The following is a 17,804-nucleotide window of genomic DNA, read 5'->3' as shown; positions in this document are numbered from 1 at the left end:
TGTCCACTTAACTAAAGCCCTCCCAGATGACTTCTTGTTTGAAGCTATGCCAGGTAAAGCAAAGACTGAGTGGATGTGTCAACTCCAGTAACCCCTTGGAGTGAGCAGAGCTCCCTGACAGTCTGGGCACCAGCTCAGTGGCACAGCAACATTTGCTTGTGGCACATGGTCTCTTGGTAGGTTTCTCAGACAGCTGCCTTATACCAGCACTTTTAGAATGCAGGTATTTTACAAAAATACAGCACTGCAAGGTGAGGGATATTTGCCAGTTTGCATTTTTTAAATGGGAGGAAACTGTGTTATTTAAGTTGAATTATTATTGTCAAATGGAACATGTTGCCCCACATAAACATGTTGTTTTACAGTCATGAACTATTTATCTGTCCAGCCTTGAGTACAGCAAGTTTTAAATTTAAATTTAGGTAGACCTTCTCAGAGCCTACATCATAATAATTACAAAGAGAGAATTAATAACTTTTGCCTCATGTAAATTTGCATATGATCTGGGAATGGTGTACTTATGGGAAGAACCTGTACCCATTGAAATGGGAGGCTGCTACAGAAAGCTGCTTGTCCTGATCTTGTCCTGATCTTGAGTCTGCTTGTTATCTTTCTTGAGTTGTAGCACTCCAGATGTTACAGGGTTCTGCATTTAATCTATAATGTTGCTATTTGCTGACAAATCTGAATGTCCAATATAATCTGAAGAGAAATAAAAGGCCATCAAAAAACGTGGAGACTGGCAGAATTACTCTTAATTTTCTCATCAGGAGTATTCATTCAAAAAAATGACCCACAAAGACTTCAAGGAAGAAGCAGAAAATACAGTGTAAATGACAACAAATTATATTAAAATTCAACAAACAGAAGCCAATCTTAGCAAAAGTATGTGGGTCTTTTTCAGGCCTTTCTCCCATGCTTAGATGGCATTAATAACAGTTTGGACGTGACTGTTGTGTATTTGTGATTAATGATTGTCCCCTGCCACAGATGTCTGTTCTTTATAATCTCACCTCTTACTGCAATAATATTGGGCTATTTAATGAAAGACAGTGGAATCAATAAGAAGTAAGCAAAATAAATGTTATTTCTCATGGCCAGTTGACACTCCTGGAATTCACAGAAGGTCATGAAGTTTAATGCTGCTGGGTTGGGTTTTTTTCCTCTTTTATTTATTTTATTTTTAGGTTAACTCTGTGCCTGTTAAGATTCATACTATGCAAGCTAAGGTGAAAATGTTAACTGACAGGGGATAATGGCTTAGTAGGGTCAGGAAGGAATTTCTCCTTTTCCCTTTCCTGCTGTGAACAGTGTAGAACAGTCAGATGGGTGCATGCTGGTTGGTTTGTTCTTTTTCCACTGAATTAATAACTTATGGGCCTTAATGGAAAAAGGTGTTGGAGCAAATGGGATGGTGGACTAACCCACGGTATAACTTGATTTCATTTCATTAAACATTTTTTAAAAGTTTAGGCAATACACTTGAACAGAAAATATTCAATTTTAATGCACAAAGAGGTGTTCCATGTTCATGTGTGAGAAAAGTAATACTTCCTATGGAATTTAGGACTGTAACTGTAAGGCTCAGCTGTTCTGTTTATCTCCCAAAACTGAAAGTTGTGTTTGTCTTATCACTATCTGAATTTCTTCAAATACCTGAAGGATCTCCTGGACTTAAAACTCAACAAATGAAAATATGACCTCTACATGGTCAGAACTGCTTGTATGGCCAAAGAGATAGGAAAGGGGCATTATGTTATCAAAATTAAGGCTTTAAATGACTGAAAAGCAGGTGAACCTTTTTGTTTTAGCTCTGTCTCCTCTGTAGACAGCAGCTCAGGTCCCAGGCTGACTTGGATGAGGTAGCAGTGTGTTATATACGGGTGAGAGGCAATAAACTTTAGATAGACACATTTTCCCCCCACTGCCTCTGTTTTACAAGAACATCCTCTCTTTGCTGGTCCTCCAGGGGCTGCATTAATGTGCAGCACTGTAATAGCTGATCAGTGGAAACAAGGTGCATCTACCATTAACCACACTGGAGCCAGGCTCCTGGAAAGAAGAGAACCTCTCCCTGTGGCTAGAAACCATGGCTGGCTGCTGGCACTTCTCCCATGGAGGTCACTGTGGGGCTGGAGGGATGCTGATGGAACTGAGGGTGTTTGGGAGGGAAGCTGTAGTGAAGGAAGAGAGGCATGGCTGAAACCTGTGGAATTTCAGCTTCCACAGTGCTGAGAATGGTGCTTATGGCTTTTTAGGGGCCTAGATGTGCCCATTATTTTTCAGCATATTTTCACAGTACTGGTAACTCCTCAGTTCTGAAATCTTTCTTTCCCCTATCTTTAACTATTGGCAAATGTTTTGTATCTGAATAGAAAAGACAACTGTTCTTTTTCAATATTTTTATGATACCTTGAACTAACCACATAGAATAAAATTATTTTCACTCTGTTGAAATGGGTAACATCAGTTTTTGTTTTTAATGAGTATTAAAGGGAATGAAAGTGAAAATTACTTTATCTCTGTGATGGATGTATATCAAGTCAACAATGTGTTCATTATTTGAAGTAATTTTATCTGAATTTATTTTTTAAATTTACTACAGTCTCTTTCAAATTGTCATGGGGAGTTCTTTACCACTGGAATTATTATTCCAAACTCCACACAAAATTCTTTTTTATTTGTAAGAGGGTATTTGTGAGATACAAACTCTTGTATGCTATCTGTCATATGTGTCTACAGACTTGTGCAAAAAAATTCTCTTTAGTGTGGCCAGTTTAGGGCACTAGATGCTTCAAAGAGTCAGTAAGTCAGTATCTGGTTCCTAGATAAGGCCTCTAAATTCTTAGTAATATCTAAAATGAGAATTAAAAAGTTATAATTTTCCAAAGGGTTCCATTACATTTCCTATTCTGCCTACTGTGCATTGTACATTATTAAAGAGTACTGCTCTGACATGCCCCCCAAAGAAGTGAATTAACATTTCTTGTGAACTCTGTTCTTTTGTGAAGAAGTAATAATGACTCAAGCAGCTCCAAAAGTTTCTCAGATGAATCAGAATTTATTACTTGTAAAATTAATGCCCATTACATTCAATGATACTGTGCATAAATTTTCATTTGTAGAAAAAAAACCCACTCCCTTTTACTGTTTGCCCTTATTGGTAACATATCTGTGACTTGTACAGAAGATTGGGACAAATGCAGCACTGAGTGACATAATTTGTGAGAGTTTAGCTTCACATTGCTCATCTATTGTTCTCTTAGCATACCTTTTCTTTTGTCTCTAAAGCAATTCTACTTGTGATTTGTTTCAGCTCTTAGAAAAAAGAGAGTCTATTCTAGCCTCTGAAAAGATGAGCCCTGACTTGTGCTTTGGATTAGGCTTGAAGCATTTTGAGTGCTACCATTTGTAGAGAAGTTCTCAACTCCCAAGGTGAGAAGAACTTGAAGCAAAGTCAAAATTGCTGCTGGAGCTTTTTTTCTTGGTGGTGTTGATTATTTTTGTTTGATTTGGTTGTTTTTGGGGTTTTTTGTTTTGTTTTTTGGCTTTTTTTTTTTCTTTTTTTTTTTTTGTAGAATGAATTATCTTGCCACTGGTACGAGTAGGGTATGATGAACTTAGAAGTGTTATAACTAAGAAGATGCCTTCAAAAGAGGTTTTTTTTTTTTTTTTTTTCTGAAGGAAATGGGTTGATCAACCTCTCATTTGTTGACTATCTGGATTTATCAATGGCTCATGTGAATTTAGGATATAACTTCCATGCTTTGAGCAATTCTTTGATTTCTGCTTCCTGTCTCTAGCGGGACTAGAAAAGTCAAAGTCAGAAGAAAGTGTATTAAGACATAAAGTGGGGATTTAGACTATTTTATAGGAACATACTTAACCTCTCTGTACAATTCTGTGTCTGTGTAATGGGGATAATGTATTTAACTACAGCAGGAGAAGTCTGAGGATTAATCGGTTAATGAATTCATAGAACCCTGAGCATGAAAAGTGTGCTCTAAATGTTTCCCATAGAAATTTCTCCATTACCTAAAGAGAGAGGAAGAAAAAAGCTAATTCATTGCTTTAAACAGCTGTGCAAATTCCATCAAGAACACAGATAATTAAAGTAATATTAATAGATTTTTAGGTCTTCATTTTCCCCTAGAGACCAGGTGTCCCTGATTTTTTTTTTTCTTTTTCCACTTCGAGTAACGTCCCTGACTCAGTTGTCAAAGACTGAGAAGTAGAAGTGCCCGTCTAGCTTTGAACTTGATGCCCACAGTGGAGTTACAAGGTTAAATAAAATGGGGTGGGTTGGGTTCTTTTTATTTTAAACTGAGCATAACACTTCAAAAGGATTTTCTCTCCCCCCTCCCCCAATGTATTTTTAGGCTGTATGCACTCTTGTCTATGTCTGTTCCTTAGTCCCAGTTGAAGATTTCAGGGGAGACGAGGGCTCTATATTGTTTCTCCCTTGTATTGCAGATAGGGGGAGGAGGTGGTTATTAGAGAGAAGCGCTCTCGCTCGCTCGCTCTCTCTGTTTCTCCCTCTCTGGCTGATAGCACTTATCTCTCGCTCTCTCTCCTTCTCCTAGGTGATCCATTTCTAGGCAACGTGCTGACTGGTGCTGGAGCTGCCAGCTCTCTCTGCATCCCACCAGCAAAGCAAGCTCCAAAAGCAACCTGCAGACCATCATCATCTGCTTTCCTCTGCCTCGCTCCGGGTACTCCTCCTCTCGCTCCTGCCCTGTCCAACCACCACCTTGCGCGACAGAGACAGCACGCTGGGCTCCATTGGCAGATTTTTTTTTTTTTCCCTCCAGTTGTGGGAAGCGATTTTTCTAAGCGAAGGGTGGGGGGAAATCTCTGCATTACTATCTGCATTACCTTGAAGTTCACTTTGTTTTTTGGCCTCCGGGGGGGCTTTTCCTGCAGGAATCTGGCTGCCGGGAGCGGGATCGCCTGCTCCCTCGGTCGCCCGCTCCTCCCACCTCGCTGAAGGCGAGCTATTTGCTGCGGGCTCCTGGGGCTGCTCCGGCCGAGAGGGTTTGTGCGTGTCTGCTGGCGTGTGCGTGTCTGCTCGTGTGTGCGTGTGCGTGTCCGTGTGTGCGAGCGTGCTGTGGCTTGGAAGTTGCCGTGCAGCAGCGGGACCGAGCGGATCCCTGGACCCGGCGGAAGGATGGGGACTGTCTGACCAGCAGAGGCGTCTGCTGCCCGCGGCGGCGCCCGGGCTGGATGGATTTGCTGCCGGCGCTCCCAGCGATTCTGGTGCTGCCCAGGAGCCCCGCGAAGTGACGCGGGCTTTGGCCAAGGAGAGAAGCGCTCGGAGCCCCGCGCTCGCTCCCTGCCCAGCCGCGGCTCTGCGCCAGCCATCGGGATTTGCACGCTCCTCCGGCTGCACCTCAAACTCTTGGGCTTCCTGCGCTGCGCTGTCCGCCGCGGCAGCGCCGTTCGGCGAAGAGCTCTGTTCTTACAAAGCCTGGACCTCCGGAGGAGATGGAAGTTTTCTCCCTCATCCTGGTCGTGTCCGTCTGTTGGACTCGAACCTGGAAAGCGGCGATTGCAGATTCAATCATTCATATCGGTAAGGGGGTGCTGCGCCTGCTGGTGCTGCTGGACACTTTTCTGGCTCTCCTTTGCAACCTTCCCTCTCTTGGAAGGCTTTTCCCCCTCCCCCCGCAGCCCCCACTCTCTTTTATCGCTTGCTCGCTTGCTTTTTTTGGTTGTTTAGTCCGCTCTTATAATTGCTTTCCACCAGGACCTCAGGCGTCCTCTTTTTTCCCCTGCCGCGCTGTGTAAAGGTTTCTTGGCGGCGGGGTTTGTGCGTGCTTTAGACCTTGAGGTTTGGATGAGGCTGAGGATGGGGGGCCCAGGGCTGGGGCACTTCCCCGCTCCCAGAGCTCCAGCCTGCTTTCCGCCTGCCCCGGCTCGCCCTCGGCCGGGGGACACCCCGCGCCTGCCCGCGTTCCTCGCCCCACGGCGACAGCCACGCAGAACCCCCACCCCCCCACACTTTTCCTTCCTTCACACCCGCACCCCTCCTTCCTCTCCCGCCGCGGAACAGGTGGTTTGGCAACGTGAGCGCTTCCCGAGCCGCGGGGGCGGGGGGCTCCGGCCGCGCCGTCCGGCACCCCGCTGCCCTTCCCGGCCGCGGCTCCCGGCAAGGGCAGCGGCCTCACCCCGCCCCGGGGGCAGCTCGGGTGATGCCGGTGCCCGCCGCCCCTGGCTCCCCGTTATCCCGAGCCATCTCCGTTCGGCACGGCAGCCCTGCCTCTCGGCGGCGCATCCCTGGGAATGCCGAGCGGCGCTCGGTTCCCTGCGCCGGCCGGGGATGCGCGGGGAGGGAGGGAGGGGAGCGGAGATGGGCAGAGGAGGAGAGCAGGGCGCTTCCCCCGCGGCCGCTCGCCCATCTGCAGGCACCGCACGCAGGCGGAGCGGGGGCGGGCGGCCGGCGCCGTGCTGCCCCGGGGAAGGTGCATTTCGGGCCACGGTCCCGCCGGGATCTGGGGATGTTCCTGGGGCGGTGCCGGCCCCGGCTGCGGGGCAGCTGCCGCTCTCCCCGGGGTTGGCTTTGTAAATATGTCTGCCGGTGCTTGTCGCGGGGAGCCGTAGCGGGTTTCTGTGGAAGGGGAAGCGGGAAGAGCGTTTGGGAAGCGCGGCCGTCAGGAGCTTTCCTGCGGGACCGATATTGGGGCGGCGGTGCGCCAGCCCTTCGTGAGCTGTGCCCTGAAGCCACCGCTCCCCTTAGGTACCGCAACTTTATAGGGGTCAGTCCTCTAGCTGTGTGCGACTGGAGCAGCAGATATTGTACAGGGGAGGTAGCGCTCTATGCCCTCCTTTTAAAGGGAGAAGGACTTTTAAAATTCTACCCAGTTGCAGAGTGTTAAAGCGACACTAGGAGACAGTTACGTCTTAGGGTTTCTTTCTTAAGAGCTTGTAGCAAACGATTACAGCCTAGGATTTGGGGGGAAATTTTGACTGTAGCATATGAGGAGTTTCTTTGCAATCCGCTGCCGCCCATCCTCCTGGCTCAAGCAGCGCTGCTGGGCAAGCTGTGTGCCTTTGCACTACCATCAGGGGAGATGATAGCTTTTCTGTTTTCTGCCCTCATGTTAATGAAAATCTGTTTGGTTTACTAGTTTTGTATGATAGATGCAACTTATTTTAACTCTTTTTTTATTTTTTTTTTAAATAATACTGTTAGTGATTAGATACGTCAACACAGTAAATCCTCGTTGAAACAAAAAAAACCCCAAAAACCCAACCAAACCCAAACTGGCAGAACCAAAGCAGTTGCTTCTCTTACAATTTGTCTCGAGAGAAAATTAGTACAGTTGACAAGGGGATTAGCTCTTTTTAAAGACTGGTTTATGCTGGCATGAAAATGGCAAACTATATGACTGTTACACACAACTTTAAATCTACTGAAATGAATACTCTGAAAATAAATTACCTGTAGTCACAATTGTTTTAACAGTAAATGACTACACAGCTAAATATTCCAACTTGTACAGCTCACAGATGAAAATTTGGTCCCAAGTAACACCACTGTATGTTGTAAACTGATCTTCTGACCCCCCTTTGCTTTCTTCCACTTGTGTTAAATAAATTTATGTATAAAATATTTAGACATAAGTAATAAACTGTATTTATTTGAGTGAGCAAAACAGTAGCAGGGTACTCTACGAAGAAATTGACTACAGAGGAAGTCAAAAGCCAAAGCCAAAAAGCTGAATTAACTACTCAAGACCTACAAAGCCAAAGAAAAAAACCAAAATGCTCAGTTCAGGGGAAGAGAAATACTATCAGAGGTAGTATTGATGCCTTAGGCAACAGACAGAATAAATGCATCACCTTTTTTTCGTTCTGCTGTGCTAAGATACTTAAGTAGGAAATATTTTCCCATGTCTGAGAGGGGCAGATGGTCGTAAGAAATAACATGTTACCTGTGCATATCCTTTTCCTAATAGTATGTACTTTTTTCAAGATAATGCACAGACTCCCTTGCTTGCCTACATTTCATTTTATGTTTCCTGTAAAAGGATGCTTTCTGTCTCAAAAGCATTTTATCAGTCATCTCTTAGACAATGCCAAAAAAATGTTACATTTTAGTGAGTAGACATTAACGACTTGGTGATGTCAGTGGGAGGGATACAATGACTGGTGTCTATCTGTGATAATGCCTTTTCATATTCCTGTCTTCTGTGTACAGATTCTGCTTTTGATCTCTAGAGAAGGTCTGTGTATATGTAAATGTGCACATTTAAAAAGAAAGGTTTTTCTGTATCATATTTTAAACATCGGTAGAGCTGCTTATAGTCTGTACACTTCTTCTGCCCTGCTATTATAAATAGGAACTGGCAGTTCAGAAAGACTACATTAAGCACTCTTGTGAAAATGGTGAAATGAATCGACTCCACTATAATTTTCCTTACCCTTATACAAAAAAGAAAGGGGCAGGGTTACCATGTCAAAACTGTGCAATCCTGTATTATGCTGCTTCTCTCAGCCCATGCATTGATTGAGTAATTTCATCAGTCCCACATTACTTGATTGCTTAGAAGTTTCCTAATGATCTGTATGCTGTAGGAAGAATCTGAAAGTCATGAGTGGAATGGTAATGATTCTGTGTTTTATGAGGCTATTCAAAAAGTCGCTCTGATTTATGTAGCTCGAAAGCTCCCAAGTCTTTGAGATTAGCCACGCTGCCTGATATTTCCTTCATACATCAGTCGTCCCACACTCCTCACTCCCCAAACAGGAGTTTAGAGAAGTTTTAATTAAGTAGGGATTAGATGGCATTCCTTGTCAGCTGCACAATTTGCGTATGCTTTGTATCTTCTACTGCTGATAGCCTCATGCTTTTATATTTTCTACTTTGTGCTCATTATTTTCCCTTGATACATACATTGTAGTACATCTCTACATGCTTATGAATTTCCTGTTGTGTCTATAGAAACATATAGGCAGATATATGCGTATTAGGTGCTGCAAAATCACCCAGGGCAGCAGGCACAGAGTTTTCTGGTACAAAAGTTTTGCTGAAAATAAAGTTTACAGTATTTTTGAAGGCTGATAAATCTAGTTAAGCCTCCCTGATTACCTCAAGTTGGTTTTTATGTTTATCAGTAACTTCAGTTATACAAAGTCAGCTGTGTACTGCCCTTGGCTTTTTTATTTTTAATGGAAATTTCATAAATATATATGAGATACAGTTATGTATTATATATGCTTCTACATATAATTATATAGCTGTTCTTAATATATTTATAGATATAATTTTTTCTTCCTGAGGGAGAAAATCAGTTCTGCCCTTACCTCAGCTTTTAGACTTTGTAGGCCAGGACTGCAGCATTCCTTGTGTTGGATAAGTTCCCAGCATTGCTGGGTCCTGAGTTTTGGCTCACACTTTTAAGCTCTTCTGTACCATGGTTAATAATATCAAGGCAATTCCAACATGGGGTCTATTGCTTGTTTCTTCTCTTGATATCGGTGGTGACTAAAATGTAACTTTTTTTTCTGTAAAGGAAAGGGATTCTTGTTGCTTGGTGGTATGCCTGTCCACATTTCTTCTTGTAAGTTGATGTGCTACAGTGCAGCTTGGGTTGTGTTGTGAATTTGTAATAGCAATTTAATTTGCTGTGCTATTGGTGAAGCCTCATTAGGAGGTATGTAGTGTATGCCACTAACTGTTCATTACAGTACTCTCACATACATTTTTAAAGTACAGGACAAGCAAGCAAAGCAGATTTATTAAAAACAAATAAACCTGTGTGCCTGTAGTAGGGGAGCACTCAGGTCCCTGTTGTCCCTGCTCTGGGATGTGAGAAGGTTACTTGCTTATTTTAAACACAGCTTCAAGTGTGGAGCTGGACCCCAGTGTGCTGGGCTGAGCAGCCAGGAGGCTTTATTAGTGACTGTGTTCTACTTAAATGCTCAGCCTGTGTGACAAACTCTCTGCTCCTGTGTGTTATTTCTGAAACACTCCCAGGTGCTTAGGTTTGGGGCAGTGCTTCAGTCCCTGTACGTGTAGCTAAAGAGGGACAACTTTGCATGGCATAGATTAGGGCTTGCCATCATCCAAAGGCATGTTTGCCATTAGGTGTCACTGCTTTCTGGAGGGTTTCTTAGTCATCATCAGGGCCTGATCTAGAGTCTGCCATGATCCAGGTGAGTTGCTTAGTTGACTTCAGAAGGTTTTAAACTGAGCCTGTGGATTGCTGACCTCAGCAGGCAGCTCCTTTTCATGTTCCTAAATAACTCTTAGTGTTATGCCAGGTTCTTTGTCCTTGATAAAGGCAGAGTAAAAAAAAAATCAACCATCCGTTTGCAAGTGGTGCCCTAACAAATGTCTGACATGGCAATCACTGCTGCTGCTCTGTGCTTTCATATGACTACTTATGGATGCACTGAGCCTTCATTCTCACAATGCCATCTTTGAAAAAACACACTGGAGAAAAATCTTTCAAGACTGTGACTACATAAACCTACTCACTAAGGTTCATTTAACTTAATGAACAAAGGCATTAAGTATGGTTCTCTTCCACTCCCTGGCCCTGTAAAGCAAGTGGTATTGGCAAGAGATGACTTGTGTAAGCCATTAGGTTACTCCCTAGATATAGACTTGAACTTACATCATTTTCTTCCATTTGATATATAGCTATCTATAATCTGCCATGACAGCCTGGTTTTGGCTGAAATTTATTGGAGGCTTTTGAGTTGACGTTTGTATTTTCACTTTGTTGCTGCTACTCCACTGCTTGATTTTTTTTCAGCACAGTAGAAAAATGGTTTTAAAAACAGTTTATGTGAAAGAGTGGTTCTATTTGGCTATCGGTTTCTGATAAATTTTCTTAATTACCTGGGTTATATAGGAGAACATGGTAACACTTTTTCCATCTGCACACTCTCCAGATATTATTTTGTTTATATCTTCAGTGTTTATAAACTTACTAGGCACAGATAATTACCATTGATGTTTGGACTTGCAAGTGACCAATCAGAAAAGGAAATAGTATTCCAGTATTTTGTCAATTATAAGAAAATTACCAAACTTTGAAAAAGTGTTTTGTACATATGTTATGATTCATGATGGTATGTGCCAAACATTGATTTCAGGTGATACATTAGAAATGAAGAAACTTCAGATACCTTTCTGCATCTGCAAATTCAGTTGTCCCTTTTTTTCCTTTTTTTTCAGTTAGATTTGAATTCCAGAAGAAGTCAGTTATTATCTAAGCTGGTGAAATTTTGAAGAAAACCTTGGTTTTAGATTCAGGCATGGCTTGTGTGTCAGAGCTTGGACAGCTCCACAGCTGTGCACCCTATAGACCTTACAGTCCAGCTCAAGGCTCTGCTCATGCTCACACCCATCTAGGAGAGCCCCAGATGCAGTTTGTGCTACCCTAGAGATGCCAAGAGACAAGTGTGACTGTCACAGCCCAAGAGTAAAGCACAACAGGCAGGTTGCTGGCACCCTGACAGTGGCTGGGAGCTGCTCATGACAGCTCATGTTTTTTTGAGCTGTTTTGTACCCCAGGCTTGTGCTGGCTCCCTACAGGGCTTCCTGCACACTGATGCACTTCCTCTTCCTCTGGGGTGCTATTTTATCTTCCTGCACCATGTATTATGTCCATGAGGAAGTAGGTGCTGTCCTGTCACTTGCAGCAGGTACCAAAATGAGCTATTGTCAGAATTGGCCTTTGTCAGAGCATTGTTGGCCGTGGCGTCCTCGCTCATCTGGGCTAGCAGAGTGATGGAAAAGGTGAATACTGAAGGGGTGCAGGGTGACAGGGGGCATGGAATATGTGCTCAATGAGTTTGGTGGAGTGCTATTTATCCATCCTCAACACCAGCTAGGGAAGGTCTGGGCAAAGCCTTCTGGGCACAGCTTTTAGCTGCTTGTGCATTTGAAAAAGCAGGTGGAGAAGAGGAAGTGGTGCTGTCACCCACTACAGAGGCAGAATATAATTGTGTATTCTTGTCATAGTAATTTAAACATCTAGACTGAAATGGAAGCATTTAGAGGTGGAGTGAGTGAGGAAAAGTTGTCTTTCTTGCTGCATCTTTCTGAATTTCCCAGGAGCACCATTAGGGCAGTTTCCTCTGCTATTCTTCTATACAAGTGTCAGGCTTTGGTTTCTGGTTATTGTTGGCCAAGCAGTTGTGAGAGCTGATGGAGTAAGGGAAAGATTCTCCTGTGTCTGCAACCACTACAATTAATAAAGGCTTGTGTGACTTGGAGAATCATAAGTGATCTCTCTAACAGGCAGGACACAGGCTGAAATTGAAGGTTAGTAAATTAAATGTGCTGGTGGTTGGATGATAGTTCTGAAACCTGGCAAGGGAGCACATCTGATGTTGTGCACTGCTGCAATATTGTAAGATTCAGAATTTATGTCCTAGTTTCAGTGATAATACACTTAATTCAGAAAAGGAGGTATTTTGTGTTCTGTATTGTACTGCAGAGCGCACTTCAGGTGGAGAGACTTCTTCCTGCTTTGGTCTGGAACTCACCACAAAAGCTCAAGGAAAAGGTATTCTGAGAGCTGTAAGTGCTGCATTAAATTAAAAAAAAAAAAAAAAAAAGAGAAGCCCTCATAAAAAGTGATACTTAACGAGAAAGGATAATACAGTAACTACAGCATCTCTGTGTAGCATTAAAGTTATGGTGGAAGAAATGGTACAGAGACAATTACTCTAGTTTTAGTCAACTGTAAACTGTTGTATTCGTAAGAGCAGGGTTAGATTTAAAGTAGATTTCCATTATTCCAACATTAGTTGTGGAATGGTGAGGGGTGGGGTAGAAAAGAAAAGATGAAAGGGAAAAAGTTTCTTGTAAGTTGTGCTGGATTTATCTGACAAGCTCTATACTCAAGAGGAAATTGAAAAAGAAAATGAGTAAAAATACAAGGAGGGGAAGAAAATAAGGTATCAAAGGCAAAAGCCAGTAGTTCGGTCTGTTTCTATTTCTTAGGGAGCTGTATAATTTTTCTGTAAATGCTATGCTCAGTGGAAAAGTCCTGAACCAGAAAGGGGAAAAATCTGAGGATACAGAATTTAAATGAGGAATTATATGTATATTTTAATGTATTAGATAACATTCTGTGCTGAAATGCTAATTATTCCTAATTGTTATGTTTGCTTTACCCATGAATAAAATATCACATGTCTAATAAAATATGCCGTGAAAATAACTATAAAATTCCTCTTGGAGCCTTTCATACAGATTTAAAGGATTTAATACCTTGTTTTTTCATTGCTTTTTAAAACATTAACTTTCTGTAATCAGTTGGTTTGCTAAGGCCAATATCCAGTGAACCTAACAATAATTGCTTGTTTTGCAGAATAATTTTTTGTTAGTCCAACCATATCTTTCTCAGAGGCTTAAATCGAGTTGGTGATTTCATTATAATAATTCACTTGTGATAAATCACAATCAAACAGCACCACTCCAGTGCTGTGGAAAGGAGCTCTGGAGAGAGCAGAGGATGGCAGCACAGCAGACCTGAATGCCAGGCCTGGATGTCCTGTGCCTCATTTTAATGTACACTGATATATAAATTTTGCAAACCTATTTTTAATTAGATAAGTTAAACTTTGCAAAGGGCAGGCTACTATGCCTTGGGATGCCAGCTCCAGACCTGTGTTTGGGACCCAAACCCGATGATAGGCTTGCTTTGGTTTTAAACCATGCAGGAACTCATCTCAGTCAAACTGTGGCTCCTGAGCCTTTGGGATGTTTTTTTCAAGATGCCAGTTGTATTTTTCAGGTGCCAAGACACTTCTGCAGAGTTATCTCACTGATTACAATCACTATTAAACTTGTCTGGCTGGGCTGAAAGTAGACAGTGGGAATATCTCCAGACTAAACATTGTTAAGCAAGGATGTTTCTTTTTGTTTATCCTGTTCCTTCTTACGATCTTTATAGTGTTCAACTTAAACATTTGAGAAACGTTTTAAAATCATTTCATGTACTAGAGGGAAGGAGACAGTAGAAAAGAAACAGTTCTTGCTCAGTGAAGCCACTGTAGAGTAGTGGCAGTGTGTGGCCAGTGTGTGTTGTGTGTTAAATGCAAGAGAAAGTGGCAGCTATTTTAGGTCATACTGAAATACATTAAAATCTCCTTTTCACTGTTTCTATTAGCTTCTTTCTTTCTCAAATTCCAGGTTCATGGCAAGAAGCTGTGGTGGACGCTGTGTTCTGTGCACTTAAATATCTGTTTTAATGTCCAGAAGTAAAAAGTTAAACACACTATGATACAAATATTATTTGGATAAAACTGTTTTTTCTCGGGAAATTTATCTGGAATTCCACTTATCTGGCTTCTTTTGAGACACATTCAAAAAGTTGGTTATGTTTCTTAAAGGTAATCTGCCTTCATCTTTCCTCTCTGTGAATAAAAAGGCTGAAGCAGTATTGAGGTATATCCACTGATGTGTTTGCTATAAATATCTTCACAATTTACAATTCTGGAGCTATTCCAGCTCTATGCAACAGGTTGATAGCAAGCAGGGGGGTATGTATTAATGTATGCATAGACAATGTATAAATACACACTTTTTCAGTAATCAGAAGGACTGCTCTTATTGAAAATGTTTGACTGGATTATTTTTTTAATTTTTTTTTTTTTTTTTTTTTTTTTTTTTTTAAATTTGGGATGGCATTTGTTTCCACCCTAAGTAACAGCATGAAGATTTGGGAGGCTTTTTGCTTGCAGGCAGGAAGCCATAACGTGAAATGGCACCCCACTGTGCTGGAAGCTGTACAAATATGAAACAAAAAGTTGGCTGTCAGGAGATCTGAAGCTGAAAGTGCAGGAGAGGGCTTGGATCTCTGTGACTCAGTTTGTGCACCTGGAGTCTCATGTGTGTTTGGAGAGGCAGATTCTCTCATTCATGTTTGTCAATGATCACCTGGGGTGAAAGCAGGTGGAAATGTCTGCAGGGGTGTCCTGTCAGGGTTGGTGCTGCATGCCTGAAACCAAAAGTTCCTGATCTGGGGCTGTGAGTTGGAAGAACTGACAAGAACTGAAGGGCAGCAATGTGTTTATAATTATTACCTACAGTGTGTTACTGCCAGTAACATTGATTGAATTGGCCAAATAGAAGCAATCATCAGCTGCCACCATGTTACCCTCTGGGTTTACCTAGTACAGGAATTAATGCACAATTATGCACATGCCCACTCTCACTCTCTGTCTCACTTCAGCAAATACTTCATGGTACAGTTTTGAAAGACTAGATAGGAAGAAAACAAACTTTTTTTTTTTTTTTTGGAAAGTGGAACAAATTATGTTTCAAAATTCCCTACTTTGTTTAAAAGAGATATAGTCAGTGATTCTGAAAGTATCTGCAGCCTCCTTTGGTAGTCTTGTGAAGATTCTGTATTGCTGTGAATATATTATTGAAACAATTCAGAGAAATTATTTTCCAGGTCCTCAAGGTAGCTCACCTGTTCTGGAATTGAAATGCGTTCTGGAGATACATGAGAAATGCTCATTTACTTGAAAAAGTTCTCCCATTTTTGACAGCATTGCAAAGAGCATAGGGTGTATGTTAAATAAAAATGGCTGAAGGCAACAGGCAGGGGAAAAATGTGTTCTCTGCCACAGAGCTGCTCTGGGAGCAGGCTGTGGGGAATGCTCTGGTGATGTGGGAGCTTTGGAAAGGGATTGAGGGATGTGTTTAGCAGTGGCTGGGTGATGGAGGGGTGCAGGAAACATCTAGAGGCTTTAGCATGAATGATGGGCAGTGCAAGATAGCTTCAGGGAACAGCAGGAAATATTATGTGGTTTGGAGACTGGGCTTTATATTTGGGACAGGCCTTGTAGGGGAGGTGTATATCTAAGCATATGAGAAAAGTTAGGAAATCCAGAGGAGCAAGGGTCTGTAATGACACAAACTGAAAAGCTCACTAACACAATGCAGATGGTGCTTTGAGTACAATATAGCTTGAAGATAATATTAAATTTTAAAGAAACTAAATTACAGATTAGAAAATGGGATTGTTTCTCCCTGTCTAGCCTCTGTAGTTTACCATAAAGCATTTGATTTGTTGGTAATTTTAGTTTTTTTGTGGGGTTTTTTCAGCCAATAGTTGTACCTGGTTATTTGGCAGAAAAGTGAGATCCATTTTACCTTTGTATTGTTTAATACTGTTGTACACAGATGCAAGCAATGAGTAATGAAGTGTCATGTTCCCTTCCTCTTCTCCCATAACTGTGAGTATATTCTATGTTCCTGTGCCTTGGCACTACCTTAGCATTTTATTTCATAGGCTGGTCTGTACCATGCCTCCTTTTAAACTCAGCTTCTGTGGCTGCTGAGTAGGAGGAAGGGATGCACACAGCCACAGCTTCTGCTCCATTGACTTTTGACCTAATTTAGGAAGGAAGGAAAGGGTAAATAATGCAGCCTGCTTCTGGATGCAAAGCCTGCCATGACTTTCATGGAATGAGGGGGTGAGTGCTAGCTTTCTCCTCATCTCAAAAAACTGCATGGCTTGCTATAAAATTGCACCTTTCTTCAGTGAAGCTCCAGAGTGGTGAGTAGATCTCTTTTCACACTTATCTCGTGGCATATGTCCTCATTTGGTCTGGTTTTCTGTCAGCATCAGCCTTGTCCAACCCCCATTCAAGGCACCAAAGGCACAGCCTGTGGCTTGTGTTTCCTACAAATAATACATTAGGAACTGGGATAATAGTTTTTTAGAATATTTTTCTGTTTGAGGCCAATGATCTCTAATAACAGGGAATGATGTATGGAAAGATGAGGTAAATACTTCCTCTGGGGAAAGTAGATAATGATGGCATTTGGAAACTGCTATTGCTGAAAATCATCTTCTCAGGATTTAGTCATATTAAAAAAAAAAAAAAAAAAAAAAAAAAAAAAAAAAAAAAAAAAAAGCTCAATAAAGTACTGTGAGGTTGGAAGTTTTTTTAGCATTTTTTAAAGGGATGGTTTTTCCCCCATTTTTTGTAAGACTGCCAAATGTCCCTGAGGCTAGAATTAATTGGCTCTTTGTGTTGTGTCAAGTAAGGAGTATGAGTGTTTTCAGAAAATACTAGGTTTACAGAGAGAGCATGAAAGGGAGAGGGGGGCTAACTTTCTATAAACAAGGTCCTTGCATCATTTTGGGCCATTAACTTGGAGTAACAAATAAATATTGAAATTACTGGTGTTGGAGCTTTGGAAGCTGTTGGAAACATCCCTGGTGCCCTCATCCCTTCATTGTGACTAATCCTCTCTTCAGAGCAAGCATGTGCTGACTTCCTTTGCTCTCACCTCCAGGCATCTACAATAAATAAACAAATGTCTGCTCCTCAGAAATAACCAACATTTGGGTTTTTTGAAAAAAGTTGAGGAGTAGAGGCCATGGAGTTGTATTTTGTTGTTGGCATAGCTTTGGTATTACAACAGGAGTTTCTTGTGGTTCATTTCACAAATTCCCCCTGACCATTTTGGATTTGAAAGTATTTTATCATTTTTAATGCTGCTATTTCAAAGGCCACTTCTTAAAAAGGATGGAAACCAGTGGATGGCAGCAGTTGTAGATGTAAGCTTAGAAATGGCTCTTTTATGGAGGAGTTTGAGAAGTGAGTCTTGGAGCCGTTGCATTAAAATTCCAAAGTCTTAACTTAAATGAAATAATGCTCTGACAAAGTGCTACTACCATCTGCTAGTGAGAATTAGTAATATTTTAAAACCTCTATAATTGCCAGGAAGAGCAGAGGACTCATGGTGTGAAGACAAGTCTAACTCTAAATTAGTGTTTTAGTTCAGGAAGTCGCAAACTCTTTGTGGGGACCACTAA

At 42.0% G+C, this 17,804-nt stretch overlaps 1 protein-coding gene across 2 annotated transcripts in view; it reads left to right on the top strand.

Moving 5' to 3' along the window:
• The first annotated feature begins 4,586 nt into the window (after positions 1-4,586).
• The window catches only part of GRID2 (glutamate ionotropic receptor delta type subunit 2), a 664,166-nt gene continuing 650,948 nt past the window's right edge, over positions 4,587-17,804 (top strand). Inside the window, exon 1 of one of the 2 annotated variants that reach the window (XM_079306473.1) lies at positions 4,587-5,572. In XM_079306473.1, coding sequence (XP_079162599.1) covers positions 5,485-5,572 — 88 coding nt within the window. In that variant the 5' untranslated portion in view covers positions 4,587-5,484. The remainder of the gene's footprint in view (positions 5,573-17,804) is intronic. The other variant, XM_079306474.1, reaches the window with a different exon arrangement.

Source organism: Erithacus rubecula, assembly GCF_903797595.1.
Source record: "Erithacus rubecula genome assembly, chromosome: 5".
Lineage (NCBI taxonomy): Eukaryota > Metazoa > Chordata > Aves > Passeriformes > Muscicapidae > Erithacus > Erithacus rubecula.
The sequence above is the reverse complement of the archived record's forward strand: the minus strand, read 5'-3'. Positions and strand labels throughout refer to the sequence as shown.